This window comes from Muscardinus avellanarius, assembly GCF_963383645.1.
Source record: "Muscardinus avellanarius genome assembly, chromosome: 3".
Lineage (NCBI taxonomy): Eukaryota > Metazoa > Chordata > Mammalia > Rodentia > Gliridae > Muscardinus > Muscardinus avellanarius.
In genome coordinates, this window is record NC_137788.1 from 5,805,439 (window position 1) to 5,830,443 (window position 25,005).

The window sequence follows — 25,005 nt, forward strand, 5'->3', positions numbered from 1 at the left end:
CATCCCAGTACCACCAAAAAAAAAAAAAAAAAAAAAAAAAGGTAGGGCTGGCGGTGTAGCTCGGAGGTCGAATGCCCCTGGGTTCCATCCCCAGTACTGGGAAAAAAAAAAAAAAAAGAGCCAGGTATCCTTGAAACCCATAAGAACTCAGTGTAATAATTTGCTTGAATCATACGTATGCCTTGCCCTTTCATTCTCTACCTTAGAAAACAGGAGCACAATACCCAGTAGGAAGAAGCACCTGCGGGCATTTCCTTGGTTCTGGCGTGCCGCCAGAGCCTGAGAAACATCCAGCTCACCCGCCCCATCCCAGCTCCGCCCAGCCTTCCATGCACAGGCGAGAGGGCTCTTGCTCAGAGTGGCAGGTCTTGCAGAAGGAGAACAGGCCCAGCTGAGGAACAGGAAAAGGACTCTCCCACGGCAGCAACATGCCTGGAAGGAAAGCTCCCGGTCCCAGCTAGCTCGCATGCCGGGTGGATACAGGGATACCTGAAGGAGGATGGAGGGGCATGGGTTCTCTGAGGCCCCTCATCAAGACAGCTGGCATGCCCAGGGCTGAACTCTGCCCCTTCCTAACACAAAACAAAACAGGAGAAAGAACTTGCCCACCAGAGGGACAGCAAAGACCGGAGATTCCTCTCTAGCTGAGTCGGGTGTCTAAGCCTACATCAGTGTGAGCTTCAAGGCAGGTGTCGCCGGCACATCCTCCCATTGGTGTCTGGTGCTGGCGGCCCATCCGGAACAGCCCGGCAGCTGAGCACGGGCATCACGCAGGTGCCAGGATGCGTTTGTTCCCACTCTCAAGGAGATTAGGGCTGTCTTGGTTTTAGCCAACAACTTTTATTTAGGAAACCTAAGGCACGGATGCTCTGCACACGGAGAAGCGTACACGTGCAGTTCGGTGAGTTTCCACAAACCAAAACCAGTGCTCAGGTCAAGAGACGATCGCCAGAAACCCAGGAGGCACCCCACACCCCTGCCTCATGGCTGCTCACAAGCCCAGTTTGCTATCCTGACTTAGCAAAGATCACGCAGGAGCTAACTTTTATTGAGTCTTCATTATGTGCAGGATGCAGGAATAAGCACTTTGTGTCTACTGACTCGTTTGATTTTACCCCATAGATATGCACGGAGAGGGGGTAGAGAGAGAGGCGGAACCTGACCTTGAACCTGGGCCCTTTGTCTCCAGAGTATCCGGCTCCTTGACTAGCCCCCCTTTCACTGCCTCGCTGGAGGCAGACAGATCTCACTCTGTGGACGGCTAAGCTGGAGCTCTGTGCCCAGTTGGGTGGAGGGCAGGGAGAGGGTGGGGAGGTTTGAGCAGGCCTTAGTGAATGAATGCACAGGAGCTCCCTTGGCCCATCAGGGTAGGAGGGCCACGAGCACACTTGGGAAACTGTCGGAATCCTGCTAGACCCTGGTTACTGGAGCAGCTGTGGGACACGCTGGGGTGTTCAGACCCTTGCCAGAGCAGGCTTTGAAACAGATGGGACCCGCTTCTGTCCAGAATTGGCGGCCGGCCTCCACGGGAGACAATACAGACCTGCTGGCTTCCTTGGCTCAGAAGTGGGGGCACAGGATGCCCTTCACTCGGCTTCTACCAACCATTCGTTATCGGTTGTACAGATGTAAGGGGTGTGCGACGTCCTGTGGTCATTTCCCCGGGTGTATTTGGGTCAAGAGACTCCACCCTTATCTTTGAAATGAGTTTGAACCCAAATGTCAGAAAGGAGACATAGTGCCTTTTAAAGAGAATTGACAGCGTGAAGGAAAGGATGGCTTCATCATAAGTCTTTGTGTGGACCAGATGCTTCCTGGCAAGGTCGTGCGCGGTAACTGAAGCCCAGAGGGGCACAGACACAGTAAGGGAAGAAAGGTGGTTGTCCCCCGGGACGCTGCGTGCGGGTGCTGAGCTGACAGACTCGGGGCGCAAGCAGGCAAGCCAGCACAGCTGGTGCTAGGACTCCGGGACGCCGAGGATGCTCCTGAATCCCCACGGGGCTTCCGGTCACCCCACTGCTCGGCCATCCTCGAGCACCGCGCCCCAGGCGGCGCCCGGGGCCCCTCCTTCCCGCCCAGCCGCCGGCTCCTCCCGCGGCTGCATTGCGGACGCGGCGCCGCAGGGCGCGGGGGCTGCGCGGGCGGCCGGGCCGGGGCCGCGGGGCCCCGACGGCGCCGCCGGGTGGCAGCGGGCGAGGCGGGATCGCGCGGCCGAGCGGGCCGCCGAGGAGGGCGGCCGTCCGGCTCGGGGCCGCCGCAGCCCTCGAGGGGACCGCGGCCGCCCCCTGGGCGCCGCCGTTTATGGGGCGGGTGAGCGGGCCGCGCCGGGGGCGGGCGGCAGCACCGCGAGGGCCGAGCCCCCGGCTCCCTCGCCCGCACGCTGGACGCCGGGGCCGCGCTCCGCCCGCCCGCACCCTCCGGGCGGGCCGCAGCCGTCCAGCGCCGCGCCGCCCGGGCGCAGTTCCGGCGCAGTCCCCGCGCCGAGCCGCTCCGCGCCCCGCACCTGCCTCTGCCCGGCTCCGGGTGACGTCACGGCCCCCGATTGGCCCGCGCGGCCGGGGGGCGGGGCCGGGCCGGGTGAGCTCACCGCCGCGCGCCGCCATTGGCCGGGGCGGCGCACTCGGGCTGTGGCGGGGAGCCGGCGGTCCCCGAGCCCGCGAGGCGGTCCAGCTGCGGCGTGCGGCGCGGAGCGGGCGCGGCGGGGCCGGGCGGGAGGGCGGCTCTGCGCGAGCCTGGCCAGCGGCGCCGAGCTCCCGGCCCGGTGAGTTGCGCGGGGCGAGGGCGGCGCGGTGCGGGGCTGTGGGCGGCACGCGTGGCCCGGCGCGGCCGGGCGCTGTGTGGACGGCGCGGGGCGGCCCGGGCGTGTGTGCGTGAGCAGGTGCGCGCGCGGGGCCTGCGTGTGCGACGCGCGTGCTGGGGTGCGTGTGCGTCGACGCCCGGCGCGCGCGGGCGGTGTTGGGGAGCGCGCGTGTGCGGGCGCGCGCGGGGCGGCCGCCGGGGCGTGTCCGGAGCGGCGGGGGGAGCGCGCGCGAGGTGCGGCGCCTGCGTGCGGGCGCGCGGCGCGGGGGCGCGCAGGGCGGCGGGCGCGCGCCCCGCGGCCGGCTTTGGGGCGTGAGCGCCGGGTGCTGCGGGGACGTCGGCGGAGCCCGGAGCCGCCCAGGGGAGCCCCGGGACCTTGGTTCTCGGCGCGGGGAGAGCGCGCGGGAAAGTTGGGACGGAGGTGCGGGGAGAACTTCCCGAGAGCCCGGCTCCCCCGCAGCCCGCGTCGGGAGAGCGTTGCGGGGCCCGGCGCCCTCGCGCGGCAGGTCCTCCCGCCAGGTGCTCCTCCCGAGAGGTGCTCTGGGACGGTGCTCTTGGTCCCGCAGATATCTGCAGGCATCGGACCAGTTCGCCACATTCTGAAAAGATAATATTCCTGCAGATGATCTTCTTACTCTGTGGCCTCGCCAGGGAAGGATGGTTTTAAAGCCCATTTCCTATTGTGTCCACTGTTAGTATTGGCTATTGTGAAATAGCTAATCAGGAAAGCCGACTTAGTAAACAGAGAAGGGCTATCCGATAACCAGAGTGCCTGGTGTATTTGTTTTCTTGAATGCGTTATGATTTTTTTTTTCAATCACTGAGGCCAGGCAGTGGCATTTTAATATTGTGCCCCCAACAAGTTTGGTCCTGTGTTGATAAGATGTCTGGTGGTGTGTAAAGGAGCCCGACAGCGTCTGTCGTCTCCAGAAACTACCGCTCAGGAGCCTGCTGAAGGGAGCTGTGTGTTAAGCAACCCAGAGCACTTTTTTTTCCAAAGACCAGAATTAGTCGATAACATATAACCCTTGTGTCTATCTTTTTCTTTGTGTTAGATTTGGGAAGTAGTAGTGTTTAATGTTCTAGAAAATAGCGCTTAAAGGATATGCATTTCTCAAGGAAATTTAGCTTAGTAGTGATAAGTGGGCAGTTGCTGTGATCCCTAAGGGCTTTGATTAGGTCATCCCAATTATTTATATTCCGGGTAATCCGATTGGAAATAAGGTCTTACTGCAGGAGTGAACAGTGTCTGTGATTGAAGTTCTGCTTTGTGCTCTGCTCACAAGCCTGGTTCAGGCTTTTCTTCAGTCTTCTGTCCAGCTCCGAGCTGGGCCTTCCAGTCGTGAAGAGCTGTCACAGCTGCTGTTTGTTCTGGATGGATTGTTGGAGAGGTGGATAACAGGTGGAACCCAGAATTCTTTACTTCACACGAGGAAGATGGCAAAGCGAAGGAACTGGTTCACATTGAAAGTTGCCGGAGGGAAAGGTGTGACCGCTAAGAATCAGGGCTCTGCGAGAAAGAACCTGCAGTTCAGGAAACATAGATTGTTTCTTTTGGGGTGGGGCAGGATAGGGATCTAGTGTTTTCTTTGGGGATTATTGTGATTATTGCTCTTGTGAATTTGGGCAGTGCACAGTCCTGTGCTTCAGGCTGCCTTTTTAAAATGTTTGAGGACATTGGTTAAGTTGTTAATACATCTATATAAAACACAACTTTAGATAGCACCCAGGAAGCCCAACAAGGACCATTTCATTAAGCTTGGCTCTTTGGGCGGCGGGCGCAGTGGTTGCTGGCAGGCCTTTCTCCATCTCAGCTGTGTTCTCGCGCCCTCCCCTTCCCCGCACTGTTCATTGTGTGCCTGACTTCGTCGGCTCTGTTTACAGGGCCCTCCTTTCTCTGATTGAAGTGGTTTCGTCTTTTGTTTTGCATCGATCTTTTCAAAAGGAGACTCTGAGTGGGGCCGAGTCTTCATTATTAAATATCAACTGCGTCCTGTCACAGCATATAAACCTAATATTGGAAAGTTTATCTCAGGTATGGGATTGTTTGCCCGGAAGCCTCTGTTAGCCGCGTGTGCTGTGGTTTATTTGTGTACAGTTCACCTTATTCAAAAAGTAACTTGAGGGAGTTTCCTGAGATATGGATAATACTGGGAAGCAGGATAAAATAAAGATAGACGAAATAAAGGATGATTAGGCAACGGGAAAATGAAGATACTGGAAACTAGAATAGGGTACTAGTGAAGTTAGCAAACATTCATCTTGTAAAACCTTTTGCCTTGTAGGGCCAGGCCACCAACTGGATTCCAGGCTCTCTGGCAACTCTTCAGTAAACAGTGCGTGGTTATCCCCCTCCTTCCGTTCCTTGCTTCCTTTCTCTTATTTAGTGCTGGGGATTGAATCCAGAGCCATTCTACCTCTGAGCTACACTCCCAGCCTTTATTTCTTTCATTTTGAAACAGGGTCTTGCTAAGTTGCTGAGAGCCTCACTTAAGTTGCTGGGGCTGGCTTCGAACCTGCGATCCTCCTGTCTCCCTAGTACCGGGATCACAGGCGTGTGCCACCGTGCTTAGCTATTTTAGTCTTTCTTACCACTTACATGGAATGAATTTTCTTAAAATCCGTGTAAGATCTGACAGCCTTCAAGTTTTGTAGTTTTAAGTGGTGATGGGAGAAATCAAGATGTATTGAATTACATTAAAGGCTGCGTGTTAATATTAGTCACATTTAACATTTAGGAAGTGCTGCCTGCAAGGTGACGCAGTGGTATTACCACCTCTTATTGTGAAGGTATCCGTGCTCAGAATTACCGAGGTCTGCCAGGCTAGTCTTGCCCCCATAGTCTTGCCCCTTCCCGAGGGAATCGCCCTGAAATCAGATGATGACGACGACGATGACGATTTTTTGCCATTCTCCGATGCTCCTGCATCTGGGTTAACACACAGCAGGCAGGCAAGGAGATGCCTTTGCCATCAGGAGAGTTAGTGTCCACCGTGGGAGCAATCCAGCAGCTGACTCCTGAAGCCACGGTACGATGCCTTGGTAAATAAAACGATAGTGGCTTTTTAAAAAGTGCTGAGTGGCAGAGGGTGCCAATATGCTTTTTTTTTTTTTTTTTGCTTCATTTCAGTAAAGTTTTTTTTTTTAATGTACTGGCTGAAATTTTAGTTTTGCAAGTCTCGTGATACCTATTATTTGTTTAATTTTATATTGTCGTATAAGCCAGCACAGCCTTAGACATAGAATATGGAGAGATCAGTATAGAAGGCATTTAAACAGGGCAAAGGTTTTAACCTCACAGGTTAAAACTGCTGACGATAAGTTTATATAACGCTTTTGAAATGTGGAAAGTTATGGTAAATAAATAAATTTCCCCATTCAACAAATAATGATCAGATACTAAGATTAACCAAGTCGCCTCTCCTTATTTTCACCTGTCTTCATTGGACGCTCCCCACTGCCCGATTCTCATCTTTCCTCTAGCTCCTCCCAGCTAAAATGCCTAGCGTGAGCCCTCTAGTATAGTCGGGCTGGCAAGATGAGCCTTGCCCATTCTCCCTGTTGAATTCCCTGTTAACTCCTGTGCAGGGTGTGGTAGCGCACCCCTGCTCCTGGACCTTGGGGGTTAAAACAGGCTCATCGAAGGTTCAAGCCCAATCTTAGCAACTGGGCCTGGCCCTCAGCAACTTAACAAGAAAACCCGGTCTCAGAATAAAAGTCCAAAGGGGGCTGGGATATAGCTCGGAGGTACAGTGCCCTGGTTTCAATCCCCAGTACCATGTACACACACAGTTCTGCCTCCTAACTTTCTGAGCCTCACTCAAGTCTTACCTGGTTAATGAAGTCTTTCCCCCATTCCTAGGTTAGGCCAGCGGCTCTTGGGGGTAGGGGTTGGAGGGTCACCTCTATGCCGTATCTTCCTCTAGTATACCCGGTGTGCTGAAATCTGTGAGTTGGAGTTTTGTAGATGCTGGTAGTTGACAACAGGCAGCGTTGGATAGCATGAGAGGCATGGAATGGGAATGTGTTTCTTCAAGCCTAAACAGACCTGCTCCTACTTCCTGTGTTCAGTGTTCTGTCTTGTCTCTTGGTAATTTAGACTTCACTCCATCACCCATTCAGGTCAGTTCATGATATGCGAAAGATCGGATATTCACTAGTGCTCTGGAGGTGGCTTTAACAGTCCTGGACACTGGACCTTGCAGAACAGCTCAGGGCAAACCTGGGTCATCTTCCCAGATTTTCTGGTTTTTGTTTTTTGAGGTACTGGGGATGGAACCCAGGGGCATTCTACCTTCCAGCTACACCCTCAGCCCTATTTTTTATTCTTTATTTTTGAAACAAGTTCTCACTAAGTTGAAGAGGACCTCACTAAGTAGCTGAGGCTGGCCACAAACCCATGATCCTCCCAAGTACTGAGATTATGAGCATGTGCCACCATGGCCGGTTCCAAATCTTTGAAGATTGGCTGAAATTTTGCTGCTGAGAAATGTGTATAGCTAATAGTTGTTTTATTTTATATACTATAGTAGGAAGGGTGCTGGGCTTGTGTTTCAGGTTAACCACTAACTGAATAAGAAATCTTGGGAAATTATTTTTTATTTCTGGATCTCAATCCTTTACCTGTTTCCCAGATCTACTAGTGGTTCAGGAAACTACTGTAGTGTGTCACTTTTTAAAAAAAATTATAGTGCAGCCAGGCATGGTAGCCCAAGCATGTAATCCCAGTACTTGGGAGGCTGAGATAGGAGGATCACGGTTCACGGCCAGCCTCAGCTACTTAGCGAGGCCCTTCTCAACTCAGTGAGACCCTGTTTCAAAATTTAAAAAACTAAAAAAAAAAAAAAAATAAGGCTGGGAGTTTTAGCTCAGAGGTACAATGCCCCTGGGTTTCATCTCCAGTACCACAAAATAAAAATAATAATAATTAAAAAAATAAAAAGACTAAAAATTAGAGCTGGGGGTGTAGCTCGGAGGTAGAATGCACCTGGGTTCCACCCCTAGTACCGCAATACATAAATAAGTAGACTAAAAAATAAGGCTGGGGGTGTAGCTCAGAGGTACAATGCCCTTGGGTTCCATCTCCAGTACTGTACCCAAAAGATTATAATGCATTATACATGGTAAGTATTTATTTGGGAAGGTTTCATCTTAGATGTACACATCTAGGTCTTACCTCCCTCTCTCGCTCCCTCCCTCCTCTCTCCTCTCTCTCTCCCCTCCTCTCTCTTTGGCATTGGGGATTGAACCCAAGGGCATTCTATCTCTAAGCTATACCCTAGCCCTTTCTATTTTTTATTTTGGGACAGGGTCTCACTAAGTTGCTGAGGCTGTCCTTGAACCTGCAATCCTCTTGTGTCAGCCTCCCAAGTAGTGGGATTATAGGTGTGCGCCACCACGCTCAGCTGGGTCCTATTTCTTTTAATGGGCCACAGTCAAAAAAACATTGAAAGTAGACCAGGCGTGGTGGTGAATACTTGTAATCCCAGTACTTGGGAGGCTGAGACAGGAGGATTGTAGGTCTGTGGCCAGCCTCGGCTACTTAGTGAGCCCCTCCACAACTTAGACTCTGTTCCAAATTAAAGAATAGCCAGGCGTGGTGGCGCACGCTTGCAATCCCCACACTTGGGAGGCTGAGACAGGAGGATCGCGCAGGTTCGAAGCCTGCCTTAGCTGGTTTAAGAGACCCTGTTTCCAAATAAAATATAAAATAGGTCTGGGAGTGTAGCCCGGAGGTAGAAGGGTTCTATCCCCAGTACCACCACCGAAAAACAAAACAAAATAAAGAATAAAAAAATAGTTCTAGAGTGTAGATTGCTTGGGGGTAGATTGCCCCTGGGTTCCATCCCTGGTACTGCAAAAAAAAAGAAAAAAAAAAAAAAGAAGAAGAAGAAGAAGAAGAAAGTGATTGGAGTTAAGGATGACTACATTCCCTTTCAGTAGCGAGTCTGTGTTGTGTAGCGATTCTCCTCTGTGGGAATCCTCGTTGTTACGACATTGCATTTGGCACTGACCCAAGGCCTGAAAGAGTCAAGATACTGCCATATGTATGTCATTCAACAGCACACGGTCTCCAGCTAGGCTGCAGCTCAGTATACGTCTCTGTTCTCTGCCTTTTGGATTTCTTTGCATAGTCAACATTGAGTCAGGTTTCAGATACGCCTCACAGCTTGTTTCTACCATAATTTATCCCTTGTTTTCTAGAGAAGTCCTAATAGCATTTGTATGCTACTTCTAAGGTATATTAAATGATAGGGAGTAACTTCTTTGTAGGTGGAAGCAAATGCAGAAAAAGAATCAGCACTGCAGTTAATGAATTCCCTTCACACCTCTCTTTAAGCTGCAAGTCACAAAACTAACTCCAACTCAGATCGGCTTGCATACAAAAGGGAATTGAGCAACTCTCACCAGGTCCAGTCCAGAGTTTTCTCCAGGCACAACGGTTCAAGGTGCTCAAGGAGGGAACCTTCCTCCCTCCCTCCCTCCCCAGGCTGTCTTCTCCTCTGCCTAGATTTTATTCTCAGGTGGGTGTCCCCAAAGTGGCAGCGAGGTGGCCGGCTCAGTGCCCCGGGCTGGCATTCTGCCAGCTGGCAGGTGTGTCCGGGAAGGCAGTGCTTCGTTCCCAGGGGTTCCAGGGATGTTCTGTCTCTTACTGGTGCTGCCTGAGCACGTGTCCAGCCCCTTGGATGTGGGGAGGTTGTGCTCTCATTGGCCAGCGCAGGCTCCTACAGTCCCTCTTGGAATCAAGTATTGGGGTCAGCACACCTCAGCTGAGCATGGGAGCCACTGCGAGTCTTGGTTCTGGCTGTTGTAACAAAATACTGTCCACAGGCGGCTTATAAGACAGCAGTAGCTGATTTCTTACAGTTCTGGAGTCCAGAAGTCCCAGATCAGGGCGCCGGCACAGTCCAGTTCTGGGTGGTGTACTGTCTTTTCTTAGCAGATAGAAGACAAGATTGTTCTCTGAAGTCTCTTGTGTGAGGGTGCTCATCCTGTTCTCGAGGCCTGCAGTCTACGAGCTCATTACCTCCCCAGGCCCCACCTCCTAATCCCATCAGCTTAGAACTGGGGTGAATATGGGGCTAGGGGACACAAACGTTTAGCCCAGTATGTGGCCAAAAAGAAAGGCGAGGCGCTCTAATCGGAGAAGGCGGAGGACGCGCCAGGCGGGCGCACGTGAGGACTGCTGCTTTGGGTTGTCTCACCCCAAAGCGGCATCCTTTCTAAACCACGGGAACCCAGGATCCGGCTTTATTTCAGGTTTTCATTCTTACCCCATTTTAAACAGAAGCCAGAACCCTCAGATTTCAGTGAATCTTAACTGGTTGCCGACCAACAGTCCCTATGACCGGTTTCAGATAACAAGATTCAGTTCCATAATATTACACACTGTGGCTTAGATGATCAAAAGTTTATTTACATATCTGTCTCTTGTGGTGAAAGACAATCATTCCACTTTAGCTGCAGTCAGTGCCCTGGCTGTGTGTGTGACAGATGTTTTAGCCAATAATGTAAAAAAACAAAAAATAACAGGACATGCCCCATCTATAATGGATGATTCCAAAACTTGTAAGTCAGTTGAATAGCTCCCAGATAAACAGTGCATAAACGGTAGGTAGGTCCAAGGCAAGCCTTCCTGAGAAGAGGAACTTTTTGAACCCATGACAGATAAGTCTGTGTTTTCAGGGGGAAAGTAATTAAAAGAATGTGTGTACCTACATATATCACATACACTTTAACATACTTAATCTATGCAATACATACAGATGTAGCATGTACTTATATGTTGCAAAATAAGTAAAATAGTAAACTTCATATTTATATATTAAATGATGTGCCCTAAATAATATATGTAAAGAAAATAACTTTAATAAGTGGGAATGTTTTGGGTGAAGATTCTTAATTCATAGAGAACTCAAAATGGTTCTCTGAGGCCGGACATGGTGACACACACCTGTAATCCCAGTATGTGGGAGGCTGAGACAAGAGGATCGGAGGTTTGAGGCCAGCCTTAGAAGCTTATCAAGATTCTTTTTTAAAAAAATAGAGCTGAGGTGTAGGTTGGAGGTAGGGATTGGGTTCAATCCCTAGCACCCCCCCCAAAAAAAAAGAAAAAAGCAACAAAAAAAGTGAAGCACTCTTAACATTTTAGAATAATGCCAGTGAACCAGTTAGGCGGCACACGTGTGTAATCTCAGTACTTGGGAGGCTGAGACAGGGTAACAAATTGGACGCCACAATCAGCGAATTTAGCAAGACCTCATTTCAGAAACAAGGGTGTGGCTGTAGCTCAGAGGTAGAATGCTCTCTGGGTCCAGTCCCCAGTACCAAAAAGAAAAAAATGAATAAAGCCGCTGAGAGTAATTCTTTAAAAAGATTCCTGATAACGGAGTCCTACCATTCTTACTATCATCTATCATGATTACAATTTTATTTTCAAATGGAACAAACAAAAGAGAGCGTGAGAGAGGTCTTCCCAAAGCGCCTTGCCAGGTTAGAACCGTGGAGGGGAAGGCGGGTGGGCAGAAGCGCCCTCTGCAGCTGGCCCCAGCGCAAGGGGCGGGCCCCCTGCGGGAGGCAGGGCGGCGGGGAGCAGGCGCTCCTCCTAGTCCCCAGCTGTCTTCGTCCATCTTGTGTTGCTAGTAACACATTCCCACACACTGGAAACGTAAAAGAGAAAAGAGGTTTGTTTGGGTGCCCAGCTGTGGTTCAAGGTTGAGGCGCTGCATCTGGTGTTGGCGTCACAGGCGAAGTCTCCAGTCAGCGCCGAGACGCGGGGAGTGCGCCGGACACCTGCTCAAACGGCGGCAGAGCAGACACCTTGCTTGGCAGAGCCCTGTCTGGAGAAAAGCCTTTCACCCTGGGAGCCGTGGGTGCACTGGCCCGTTCATGAGGACAGCCCCAATCGCCTCTCAGAGCTCCCACCTGGTCCTCTCTCTCCACGTTCCGTAATGGTGACGTTTCCCCAGGAGTTTTCGCGGTGACAGATCGTAGCACTGGGTGACACACACCTTTAAGCGCCCTGTGCTAGGATCTGTGGAGGCTGGAGTGGCCCCTGAGCTCAGCCTGGGAGTAAGAGGACTGGGACGAGTGTGGGCCAAGAACTACCTGACGCAGACTGTCCACATCCAGAAAGGTCTCTTTAGACTGACTTGATTCCAGGCTCCCCACAAAAAAGACCCAGGTAAGTTAGCCCCTCCCAGCAGCCCTCCCTCGACACGGAGCATAGTGTATCTGAGCGCATCAAGGCCCAGAAATGAAGCGTGAATATATTTCCTTGTGTTTAACCTAGTATTTCCTAAACACATTTTGTTTTTATCATCTGCTGATCAAGATCTTGTGGGAAATGCCTATCTGTAGAATGCTCTTTGGAAAACACTGACAAACCACCCCTTGAAACCATTCCGCCTGGGACCCAGTAACTTCCCAAGAATCTGTGAGGCCTCTGAAAATGAATGGAAGATTTTATTTTGATTGATTGATTGATTGATTGGTGATTGATTGATTGTGGTGCTGAGGATTGAACCCAGAGGTGTTCTGCCCCTGATGTATACTACCCCAGCCCTGTTTTATTTTGAAACTTGGGTCTCCCTAGGTTACTGAGAGCCTCGCTATGTTGCTGAGGCCGTCCTCAAACCTGCGTTCCTCCTGCCTCAGCTCCCAAGTACTGGGATGAGAGGCATCACCACTGCGCCCAGATCCAGTGCGTTTACATGTGTTTTTCTAAGAAATGATTTCTAACTTTTACCATTGTCAGTGAGCCCATGGACAAATAGGATGAGAATCCTGTTGATGAGAATTCTTTAAGAGGATCCTCTATGATCCTCAGAAAGTCAAGTCCTGTTTTTCTTAAAGTTCTCTCATCTGCGTATTTTATATATGCCCAGGAGGATTGTGCGGCGGGCCTGGGCAGTCACTTCAGGGTGGTGTATGTGGAAGAGGCCGCAGTATAAACATGGGCCGGCCAGTCACTCGGTTACCACGCTTATTGTTGAACAGATTAAGAATCTGACCAAGGATTATGGAAAGAAATAACCTGTGCAGGACACCGCCTCTTGGCCAAATTCCAGATTTGTTTATTTCCAGTCACAGAAGAAAACAACATGTTATTTCACTGCAGTGAAGAGACTTTAAAAATTAAGAGCTAATCGCACACAGAAAAGTCATTTGGGCTACTTTATGATAAGTAAAACCAACTCCATGTGGGGAATTTTCCTTTCAGAGAATTTAAAAGCCGGGCTTGGTGGAGCACACCTGAAATCCCGGCACTGGGAGGCTGAACAGGAGGATTGCAGGTTCGCGACCAGCCTCTGCAACTTAGCAAGACGAGACTCCGCAACTTCCTGAGGCCCTGTTTCAAAATGCAATAAATTAATAGGCCTGGGATGTGGCTTGGGGGGTAGGATGCCTCTAGGTTTAATCCCCAGTGCCACACACACAAAGAAAAATAATAAACTTAAAACACTGAGTTCATTTACATTTAGATTTAAAAATCTGGCTCATAAAATACTGTTCAATAAAGAGTAAGCAGTAGATCCAGGCTATCCTCAGGATTGAGACTCAATATTGCCTTTATTACAAGGGCATTAAAATCTCTCAAATTGCTGCGTCCTTCATAGTAGGATGTATGGGAGAAATTTCTTTCAGAAATTAGTTGGGGAAAAGTCACACAACCCAAAGCAGTAGACCTGTTGTGATCCTAAAACTAATTACTCCTCATTTCTCTTTGTTTGCTAAATTCAGCCAGACTTGAAACTCACCTTTAACCATACTGGAGTACTTAGCATGTGCTTTCTGTATGACAGCTTTACCTTGGATTTTGTCTTTTCTAAATTTTAATTTCAATCTTATCTTTAATCCTATGTATATCTTTTAACCACCACAAACAGACATACCTGAATCCAGGCCTGCTACCAGTCAAGCAAGGCAAGAGGGAATAAAGAGGTTGAGGGCAGATGGATTGGGACGGGAAAGGAAAATCGGGAGAAGCGAGGAGTGGGGAGAAGGGGTAGTGATGCGCTGGACGCGGGCCCGCTTCCCCGGGCCTCCCCCGTTGCTGTTCCGGCCCCAGATCTGCTCTTAACCTGTTATTCCACTGCCTGCCTGCTCCCTGAACCTTCAGACCAACTGTGCTGTGGAGGGATGATTCCCAGTGCCAGGACGGGACACCCCCACACCGGCGCCAAGTCAACGGCCGTCCTGCTCTAGTGAACAGCAGTGGACGTTTTGAGCTTTGCTACCTAATCCGAAAGATTAGGCTCCAACGGTCCATTTGTCCATAGCTCGCTGACTCGGGATTTGCAGAGACGGGAAGATGACTCTGGTGTAGGGTCGAGTGCTAACGGGGCATGCAGGAAGTAGCTCGGTGCCCTCCTCCCAGGCTCACGGTGTGGCGTGAGTACGGGGCAGACACGGGGTGCATCCTTGACGTGTTCTTGTGTAGGAGACGGAGCCAGGTCAGAACTATCCTCGCAGGATAGGGATACAACTAAGAAGTACTTAAAAGGAGAAAAGTTTCTCAAAGACTGGGGGTTTCCTTAGAGAAACATTTTATTTTAGAATAAAAATCATTTTATTTCTGAATAAAATGTTTAAAGTATTATTTTGAGTCTCTAAAAGTGTGTCTCTTCATCAGGAAGGCCTATAACAAATTATTAAAGAGTATTTTTGAACCATTTTATCTGTTGAGGCTAATCTTATATGTCCACTATTTTAAAGAATATAGCTGTTTCTTTTTAAACATATGCATTAAATTTGGAAGGGACTTCAGCCTGTACTTTGGATGTTTACAGAATTTTACAGCATTACGATTAAAAAGTTAAACTTTTGAGTTGTGGACTAGAAATGTGTCTATGTTGAACTCAGTGTTTTTAAAAATACTCATTCTTGGAACATCTTGGTTAGCAGACTAGGAGGAAGCCGGAGCAGATGACGTCCCCGCAGCAGGAGGGCCCAGCCTTGATGGCCAGGGACCTCTAAACCACATGTGGAGACTGAGGCTGGACCAGGCACAGGCCTTTGCCCACCAGCATCCCCAGCACAGGCTTTCTCAAATAGTGAAAACCACATAGCTTAGTACAATGTAACAGCCCCTGTGTGTGGAAGTTATTGGCTAGAAGCAACCAGGAACGCTTGACTTGTGTGCCCTGGGTGCCCGGAGCACAGCTTCCTGGCTGAGTTTCAGTCTCCCCTGTTTTCACCTGCCCCACTCCATCACCCCATCGTCCCACCGACCTTCTGGAGCGCCACTGCTAGGTGAAAACGGCCGCCTCAGAGTTACTGTGCACCGGTCCCAGTTCAGTGTTTTTGTGTGCTTGTTTTCAAAGGCCCACTTCTTGATATTAGGTAAAAGATTGTGGGTGAGAAAGGAAAAAACTGCTTTTAATAACTTGGTTGGGAAAAAAATCATAGAAGTGACTGATGGAAACAGATACTTTGCTCTATATAACGCCCTTTACCTTGACCTCTTTGACGTTCGCACCTTGTGTTTCAAATAGATGGGTTTGGTCACTTACTTGCCAAATCTTTGTTGAGGCCCCTTGCGTGCCAGGCGTCCCGCTAGGCATCAGGACACAGCGACCAGGAGGGGGTAATCTCCGCCTCACAGAAAGGACGAGACTTCTTCCCGCTTATGTATGTTGCAGTGGGTCCCTTCAAGTAGAGCCCCATATCTTACTGGGGTTGGGTCCCTGGTGGCCACTGGGACTTGTCTTGCTGGTCACTGCATCCTAGGGTCTCAGCCCAGTCCTAGGGCTGGTGGAATGGCTCTGATGGTTCTGGCGCTCCTGATAGTTCTTCCTAAGGGGGTTAAGAGGCCCGTGATTAGGCCCACGCACCTGCGCGCCACTAACAGCATCACTCCTCCCGACCAGCCCTGTGTGTTTTGCAGGCTCAGTCACTTTGCATTCTTGGTGTCGGGATTTTTCCTTTTCTTTTTCCTTTATACAACCCATGTGCATTTCCTTGACCTTCGCGTCTTTCCCCCCTGGTTAGAATGTTGTCTGTCTTGTAGCACTTTTTTCTTTTAAAGACCTCATGAGTCTTGGTGGCTTATTACTTTCGAACGTCTCGGTCCGTGCTTATAATATTTCCTGTTTTCACATTACACTGAAAGTATTTGGGATCGTGGCCTCCGTATATGTTGCTTGTGGCGGGGGGAAGCACTGGGGATGGAACCCAGGGGCATTCTACCTCTCAGATACACCCTCATTCTGAAACAGCGTCTCACTGAGTTAGTTGCAGAGGGCCTCACTAAGAGGCCGAGGCTGTCGGGGAACCACGGGTTGCTGTTTGAAAAGTTAGCAAACTAAAATGTTCTCTCCTGGGTAAACTAGATACAGGCACAGAATCTGTCGGAGTTCCTAGCTTCTATTGCACTTTTGCTGATTGGCTACCATTTTGCTACTTTTAATTCCAGTTGGAGATGTTCCTTTATTGACAGCAAGTCTGACCTCAGCATAACTTGGGGTGTGCCTTTATGTTTCGTGCTGTGTTGTGATAGTCGAGCTCCTTGGGCGTCCCACTAAGCCTTGGAGTCCTCGGAGAACAGCTTTGAAATGTTTGCCCTCACTCACCTCCAGCTCCCACATTGGAAGGTTTCAAATGAGCACTAATTCTGAGAGTGCTTTGCTTATACCATTTTGTCTCCTAAGTGCCATGAGTTGTTTGAGCAGCATCCTAAATAGTCTTTCTGGGCATGCGTAGGAATTCCTCGATTTGTGAGGAGCGTTACAGACCAAGGGGAAGAGACAGAAGTACAAAATCTCTACAGAAGAAGCAAGCCTGGAAGAAGTGCTAATTTCCATCTCTGGTGTTTTGGTGCATAGCGTTGGAGAGTTTTTAAAAAGTGGAGTATGGCAGTTTTCTTCTAAGGCTAAATTTAGCCATTGCTTTGGAAAATCAGAGTGGTACAGCTTGTGCCTTACCTCCGCTGGCCCGCACCCTGGCCTCTGCGCTCACATCTTACGTGGCTGGGCAGGAGCAGCCTGAGGAGGCCCCGTTTATTCTGGGACGGAATTAAGTGACTTCACTTACCCAGTCTTTCTGGGCTTCCTAAAACATCTCGGAGGCTTCCTGAGCAGCAGTGACAGTTCTCTACAGAAATAGTCCAGGCCGTGCCCCCCCTGCCTCGTCAGCTCCTGCCAGCGCCGCCGCGCTGTTACGGAATGAAGGCGGCCTCTCACGCCCGGTCCAGAGAGCAACGGTGGCCTGAGTGCCGTTGAGCCACAAATAACACGTTTTAAAATAGCAGGTGGTATTTGATGATTGCTCCTTCATTCATTTACCTGCCAAGGCAAAACTTTGGCTTCTGCTCCGGCAACCGGAGTCGGGTGGCTCAGCTCACTCGACTGTAAGAGCAAGTGGTTGTGTTAGCAGAAGCCGCGCTGGCCGACCGGCAGGCAGGCAGGCGGGTCCCTGCGGGCTTCTGAGGCTGCTCAGGGAGCGCTGCTTTTGTTTAGCACAATTAAAATTTCATGTCTTAACGACAGCATAACCTGACAGACTGGTTGAACGCTTTTGTAACTAATTAAAGGCACCCTTTTGTTAAGGTGCGCTGCTCCCAGGCATCTGCGTTGCCAGCATCCATTTCTCCAGTGAAAAGGGGAGCCTCAAAGTCGGGGCAGTATTCTTTTTTCTTTTTTTTTTCTTTTCTTTTTTTTTTTTTTTTTTTGGTGGTACTGGGGTTCCTGGAAGCCCTTCTACCTCCGGGCTACACTCCCAGACCTATTTTTACATTTTCATTTTGGAAACAGGGTCTCCTAAGCCAGCTCACGCGGCTGGCTTCGAACCTGCGCGATCCTCCTGTCTCTGCCTCCCAAGCGCGGGGATGACAGGCGTGCGCCACCACGCCCGGCTGGGGCAGTGTTCTAATGGGAAGCTCGGTGGCTAAAGGAAAGGGACACTTCCCAGGCCGAGTCTGTGACGAATCCGATCTCCCTCACTTTTGCTGCTAGACTCACAGGCCAGCACCCTGTGGTTCCGTAACTTCTGCACCTGAGCTGAGATGCAGGGCAGCCAGCGAGGTAAACTCACAGAGCCGTCTCACCTGCTCCCCCAGTGAACTCCGTTGCCTTCTCGTCTCTGCATTCTCTCACCCCACTGGAGCAGGTGGTAGAAAGCTCGCTGCGCAGGCCCCCCGGGTCCACTGCGGCTAGGGAGACGGCAGGGTCCTTGGCCATCAGTAAGTGACCTCATCGATAAATTAGTTTCCACATGTTTAAATTAGGAAACAGTACTCTCTTGCATGGACACTCACGCCGTACACGGTGCCGAGGGTACAAGACGGTCCCTGCTTCACAAGCCCGCGGTCTAGCCTCTATGGCAGCAATGCAGAGGGAAGGAACTGTATGTTTGTTTGCTAAGCACTGTGGGGACGGAGGCAAGACGCGGAAGGATCCCTGTGCAGGGTGTTCGGAGCCCAGCCTGTCCTCGCCTCTCTGTCAGTCAGTCACTTCCAAGTGGCGCGAGCCTGGGGAGGTAGCAGATTTCCCGAGCCTTGGCTTGTCCTCCGTAAAACAGAGGACACACACTTCCGGTTGGTGTGAAGGTCAGAAGTCACGCTCGGAGAGCATCTGCTTACGCACAGCCTCAGTAGCAGCTCAGAGGCTGCTGTTCCTAAGACTGAAGTGATGCTCGAGCCACGCTCCGGAGGATAAGAAGTTTACCGGGTGGGTGTGGGAAAGGGCTGGCATTAGCAAAGGCCAGAGGCGTGGACACTTCCTCCTGAGTCTGGAGAACGATGAGTTATGAGAGAGCCCTAAACAGCATGGCCTGGGACAGTCGTAAGAACAGTTCGTGCTCAGCAAGTTGAACACTACTCAGCCTAAAGTTTACAGGTCCAAGAGGAGGGTTTATTTATGTGGTTACTTACGCGGTGCTGACGTGGGACCCAGGCGCACTCTACCTCCGAGCTATACCCCTGTCCTGGTGTTTATTCTTTACTTTAAAACAGAGTCTCCCTGAGTTACAAAGGGCCTCACTGTGTGGCTGAGGCTGTCCACGAACCGAGACCCTCCTGTCCCAGCCTCCCAAATGCTGGATTACAAGCGTGCGCCAGGCCTGGCTTATATTTTAACTAAAACGTGTGGTGTGATGTCAGGAGCTGCCCAACATTGTAGTGCCCAGTGCAGCCATGGGGGTGCCCTGCGCTCCAAGATGGAGGCAGCATGTGCAGCCGTGCTGAGGTCGGGCCGTGGCTGGTGGCTGGCTTCCTGGCACAGGCCTTCCAGACACTGGGGTGCTCCACTTTGACAGGGACAAGCTCCACCCTTCCTGAACTTAGAACATGCTGTGGGTGTCTGGTTTCTTGAAATTCTTTGCCTTTAAAACTTTGTGATTAGGAATTTTGAACATGTAGGTAAATATTAACTTGGGACATTTAAGACCGCATGCCTTTGAGAGCCTGGAACCCCCGTCAGAGAGAGCTCAAAAGATGTCCCGTGACTGTGCCGTAAGACCTTCTTTGGAACAGCCCTAAAGGAAAGGCTGGGATGGGCAAGTCCAGCAAAAGGAAGGGTTGTGGTGCCCACTTGGCCATTCACTGGGCCTCGTACCAGGGATGAGTGGGAGCCAATCGTCCGTCTTCTTGGTGTCTGGTCCTCACGGCTCCCGGGGCCATGAAGACATTCTTCTCTATACTTATGTGTTCTTAACTGTTGGAAACCATAACAACTAGAGTATAACAGTGAGGTTGGGTATACTACTACTAGTCCCTGTACCTATTCTTTTGAGATATATAAATTAGGCTTGTGGGGTTCTTTCTCTGTGGCTTAATATATCAATACGATTTATTTTATTTATTGGCTTAGGCTATCTAGGTAACACACAGTTACTTCTCATCATTCTTTATGTTTAAAATGGCCCAGAAGGCTAAACATGCGTTGCTGTATGGGAGCCAGCAATGGCAGGATGAGCTTGTGTTTAATATAGATGCAGGTGGGTACAGAAATAACTAGATAGCGTTAGAACACGTTCAGACGCTTCCTGGCTCTGTCCGCCGAGAAGCAGCGGCGCTCCTTTTGCATAAGCACACCCAGCACCCAGCTCTTGGTCTCTAAATGTCATCTTCAGTAAAAGGAACCAGGGCTCCATGCCTTAGAGAAACGACTGATGCTAGCCAGGGGCATAGACAGTGAACCTGACGCCGCTCTCAGAAGCCGAGTCCTCTTCAGATATGCCGGAAAGGAAGGGAGCGCTCCAGGAAGAAGTGGACGAAGGCACATCAGAGGAACACGGGAGCCAGCCTGGAAGACCTCCTCACGGGCAAAGCCAGGATCATTCGCGCATCTAGGTACATAACACAGGATTCGAGTGTGACGCAGAGTGTAAAGTACATAGAGTTGGGTCTACACTGATATAAAACGACTGGCTAATAGATAAGGGCACATTTGTTAGGAGAACTCCAAATAATGTGTGTAGGTACTCACCGTCCATGAAACAGAGCTTCGTCCTCCTCTTTGTGAGTATGGACTGGGCTTAGTAACTTGCTTCAAGAGAAGAATAGAAAGAAAAAGAAGAGTAACTTTATAGTAGAGAAGTCCAGCAGACACCACTGTGAGCAGATGGTCAACGTCTCGTGCCTCTGAGGCGGTCTTCCCCAAGTCCCACACACCGTGTGATCGTTAGAAAACAGCGGGCGAACCTCGGCTGAGAGGTCTCTGCAGAATATCTGACCAGTCTTCTTAAGAACTGCTGGGATCGTAAAAAATAAAGGAATACTGAAAACGTCACAGATCAAAAGAGGCTAAAAGCTAAATGCAGCGTGCCCTGGATCGCGTCCCGGGCAGGAAGAGCGCGTTCGCGGAAGAGGTGCGCCTGCAGTACAGTCAGTAGCCCCAATACGGCGGTGTTAGTTTCTTAGTTTTGACTAACGTGGTGTCAAGATGTCACTATTAGGGAAAACTGCCCATAGTTTTATCATTTTCCTCTGATAACTAGGTTTTGTGAACTTTCTAATGATTTTACCTAAAAGGCTCTGAACCAGGTGGATTTTTCTGTTCTTTCCCACCAGAGAGCACATGTGTAAACATGTTACCCAGGCTCTCATTCCTTGGGCAGTGCGCGGTATGCTTGCCGTCCACCTCCGAGCACCTTGCTTTTCATCCTCACCTGTCCAGCAGAGGCCACGTGTATCACCAGAGACTCCTGGTGCAGCTCTCCGGCCCCTTGCACAGGGGTCCCTTACAGAAGCAAACGAGCATCTCTTGTGTGATAAGCGGCAGCTTGCTCTCTTGGTGAGCTGGACAGGGCCTAACACTTGCTAAGAACTGCAGTCACAGGGCTACGGGGCCCATGATGGAGGCTGAAGCCCTGCCCTTCTGCACTGGGCCTCGGAGTCTTCAGGCCTCCCCCCGGGCCTCGCCTGCCCCTAAGAAATCTGCACTTGAGGCCTTCTCCTTCGGATGGGGCGGCCAGTGGATGCCTTCACAGGGCTCTAAGGACATCTGGCTTGGAAGTCCTGGAAGCCGGGCCACCCCAGGCTTTGCTTGAAACATCATGGGTGAGAATGGGGCCCGATTCATCGGCCTTCCAACTCCGTACGTCATCCCCAGCCCGCCTATTAATGCAGAAGTACAGGCTGCGCAGGCTGCAGAGGCTCCTTGTTAAGTCCACAAACAAGGTCACAGCCATGTTCACTACTAGGCGTCCCCAGGGCCCTGACCTAGGATGCGCTCAGTCAATACTTGAGTATAAAGAAATGAGTCTTAAGATGCACATCTTTAACATAATCAGAATTTTTATAATTCTGTTTGTATTTCCCTTTTGACCCACAATCACACCCACCATACAGTTAGAACAGCCCCTGCCTCTGAACTTGCCCGTATTTAATAGCACAGTAAGCTGTGACGCCAAACAGGCATAAAGGATTTGCTGCGGACGGCCGCACGAGGGGTGTGAAGGCCCTCATCTTACCCAGCAGCCTGAGCGAGCCCTGCCCACCCGGGAGCTAAGCGGACCTGACCCGGGGAAAGGCGCAGGCGAGGCCGGGCTGAGTGTCCTCCGCGTGTCCCTCGCAGAGGAACAGGACCACTCTCACCGTCATGAGCACTCCCTTCCCCTTAGGAATTGGCAGGCTCAGAGACACCATTGCACACGATGGGATGTTGTGAAGAGGCGAATAACTGCGTCTGACTGTCTTCAGGAAGCGCCCAGAGCAGCTTAATAATGGGGGCACTCTCCGCTCAGCAACAGGGGCACAGCCGGGAACCAAGCCACCAAAGGCAGCAGCCGGGGACGAAGCAGAGTCAGGGTCCTGACTGCTGGAGTGTCTGGGCCTGGCCGTGGAGTGCCAGCGCCTGGCTCGGGGTGTCCAGGAGGGTCTTTTGTGCAGCATCCGTACTGGGCAGGGGGGACTGCACGGGGAACCGCAGCACTGCCAGAACGAAGCCGCCTCCACTGGGGACGAGTGGCTGTCTTGGACAGAGACGTACTGTTCCCTGTCACTTTCAGCGCCTTCTGCCCCTCTGCATACCGTGGGCTGTTCATTTGGTCAGCACGTTCCATAGTGCTCTGAAACGAGCTGTGGACACCGAAGACCCCTTCAGAGGCTGCAAGGTTTGTAGGCTGGCAAAAGCCTAGCCAGGCGCTGGCCGCGGGGATGGGCTTTGCCGAACCTTTTCAGCGGATGCAGAGTATCTGCCTAGATCCGGAGAAGATGGAGTCTGGCCTAACACTGTGGGGAACAGACAGGGGAGATGCTGACTGTCCAGAAAGGGTGACAGTCATGGCTGCTAAAGAGCGACACTCCCAGCCTCCAGCTGTCTCGGGACGAGGCTGTGATTTCGGGTTCCTGGGGAGGCCGCGCGGGACCGCTGCCTCTGGCGTCACCCTGTGTTTTCCACTGTGTTCACAGGGTGAAGGTGGCCACATACAGGTTACCCTGTGGATGTTTATGCCCAGTTTTTAATCCATTGGCAACTGCCAGTAAAGCACAGGGTTGCCTATACCTAATCTGTATGTGTGAAATTGGAAGAGAGATGTTATTTCAACTTCAAAAGAGGATTTTTAGCCGGGCGTGGTGGCGCACGCTTGTCATCCCCGCGCTTGGGAGGCAGAGACAGGAGGATCGCGCAGGTTCGAAGCCTGCCGCGCGCGCTGGCTTAGGAGACCCTGTTTCCAAATAAAAATGTAAAAATAGGTCTGGGAGTATATCCAGGAGGTAGAAGGGCTTCCAGGAACCCCAGTACCACCAAAAAAAAAAAAAAAAAAAAAAAAAGTTTTTTTTCTTTTGGTGATGTTCCTGGAAATGGAAGGATTCTCGAAAACCAGCATTCCGCTGGCTCTTTGTGGCTTAGTAAAGTCAGTTTGATGCTCGGTCAATACTGAGGTTTCCCGTGGAACGGGCATTCACTGCCTGCTTCCTGAGCGGAACCTTCAGAGGGCGAGCACACCTCTGTCCCCGCGGGAGGACTGCAGCCTGGGAGCCTCTTCCACCTGTCATGTAAGGATTAACTCCAGCCCTAGATCTTTTTTTCTGGGTTCCTTTTCATGGTTCAGAAGTCTGTGTTTTGAAAATAGTTACGCCATTCACAATTTGAGGAGAAGTGTATCGCTACAGCTCTTGAGTCAGCTTCTAGAGACGCTAGTTCATTTGTCTGGAGATGGCAGCTAGCGCCGACTAGGACATAGCATGTTCCGTTGTGCGCACATACTAATTTCTGTAATTCTCATAACAGTTCTTTGGGGCCAAGTACAGTTGCTATGCCTCTTCAAGAGCCGAGGAAACAGGCACCGAAAGATTTTTCTTTCTAGTTGTGCCATATGGCAGAGCCAGGGTTCATAGCACCTGTGCATTGCCCGGTTTCTGTCCGCCTCTCCAACTTCCTCCTCACCCTCTTGTTGTGGTCCAGCCCTGGGCATCCTGGTCCTCCACTGTGCTGCCTTAGGGCCTTTGCATCTGCTGTCACCTTGCACCACTGCCAGGCGTGTGTGGGCCTTTTCATACTGGTCAGACTCAAGTGCTGCCTTCCCGAGGGATGGAGATTCTCCCTCCACCCGCTGCCCCTCAGCACCCTTCCCACCTTCTTCATATTTCCCCATCTGAGGACCAGAGCTGGAGGAGGCCTCTCTGCTCTTCACCGTTCAGTGCCTGGCACGGCGTTCACCAAAACCTGGTGGCTCCACTAAGTGCTGACGAGCTTGTCCATGGCTTTGGCACCTCTTACATGTGAAGTAACCAGACTCCAACACACATGTGTGCTTGCGTGCATGTGGCCGCGTGGGGCGTGTAGGTGTGCGCGAGCCCGTGCTCTGACCGTAGGCGGTGGTACGGAATCACGGCGTTTTCCCTTGGCACGATCCTTGCATCAACAGTCATGTCCTGCTGTGGTTTTTCTTTGTGGAGCCGAAGCACCTGTTAGTATGTGTGAGGGTCTCAGGTTAGGAACGTGAACGGTGCAGTTCCCGGGAGCCTAAAAGCGAGTATGAAAGCCGCAGCTGGATCGGGAAAACAGATTGAACGTTTTTAGTTTGATTTTGTAAAATCTCAGTGTCAACGCCGTTTTGGTAGAGCGGATACCCCTTCTCAGCACCCCTCCTTTCCTGCAACGACGGCTTTCTCCCACTGCCGCGCACTTGCTTGCTCCAGGGGGACCTCTGCCGTAGCCCTCAAGGTTCCAGCTGGGAAATGTGGCAGAGAGATGAGTGGCAGGAACCCGAAGCGGGACCGCTGGCACGAAGGCATTTTCCGCTCCCTTCACTGGGGACCGCGGAATGCGTGTGTGCAGCGGCCATTTGTGAGGGCCCAGCCCCCCCTCCCGCCGCGCTGGGGACCCAGCCACATGGTGGCCCTGGTTGCTGAAGCTACCGACAGTCCTGCACGAGGGCATAGGTCACAGGGCGGGTGCTTTTCTTCCGAAACAGAGCCTCACTCCTCCTGCTCTGCCCTAGATAACCAGTTCAGAATGTCCATCCTGGAGCGGCTGGAGCAGATGGAAAGGAGGATGGCCGAGATGACTGGCTCCCAGCAGCACAAGCAGGCCAGCGGAGGAGGCAGTGGTGGAGGCGGCAACGGCAGTGGGACCGGAGGGAGCCAAGCCCAGGTAGGGCCCTTTGTGCGGTGTCTTACTGATGTGCGTGGCAGCTGATCCCAAGTCCCTTCCTGCCATGGCGTCCTTCCTGGGTCTGAGCAAAGGATCTCAGGGAGTACTTTATGATTTCTGTGCTTCCAAGTGTCAGGATTTGTAAAAGAAGCCTGAGAATGGTGGG

General features: G+C 51.3%; 1 protein-coding gene across 8 annotated transcripts in view; it reads left to right on the forward strand.

The window, feature by feature from the left end:
• The window catches only part of CAMTA1 (calmodulin binding transcription activator 1), a gene marked incomplete at both ends in the record, with an annotated part of 865,599 nt that overhangs the window by 813,952 nt on the left and 26,642 nt on the right, over nt 1-25,005 (forward strand). For 7 of the 8 annotated variants that reach the window (XM_080693322.1, XM_080693323.1, XM_080693325.1 and 4 more), the window contains one exon: nt 24,688-24,839. In XM_080693322.1, the coding sequence (XP_080549448.1) occupies nt 24,688-24,839 (152 nt within the window). Of the gene's footprint in view, nt 1-24,687; nt 24,840-25,005 lie in introns of those variants that run through there. The other variant, XM_080693326.1, reaches the window with a different exon arrangement.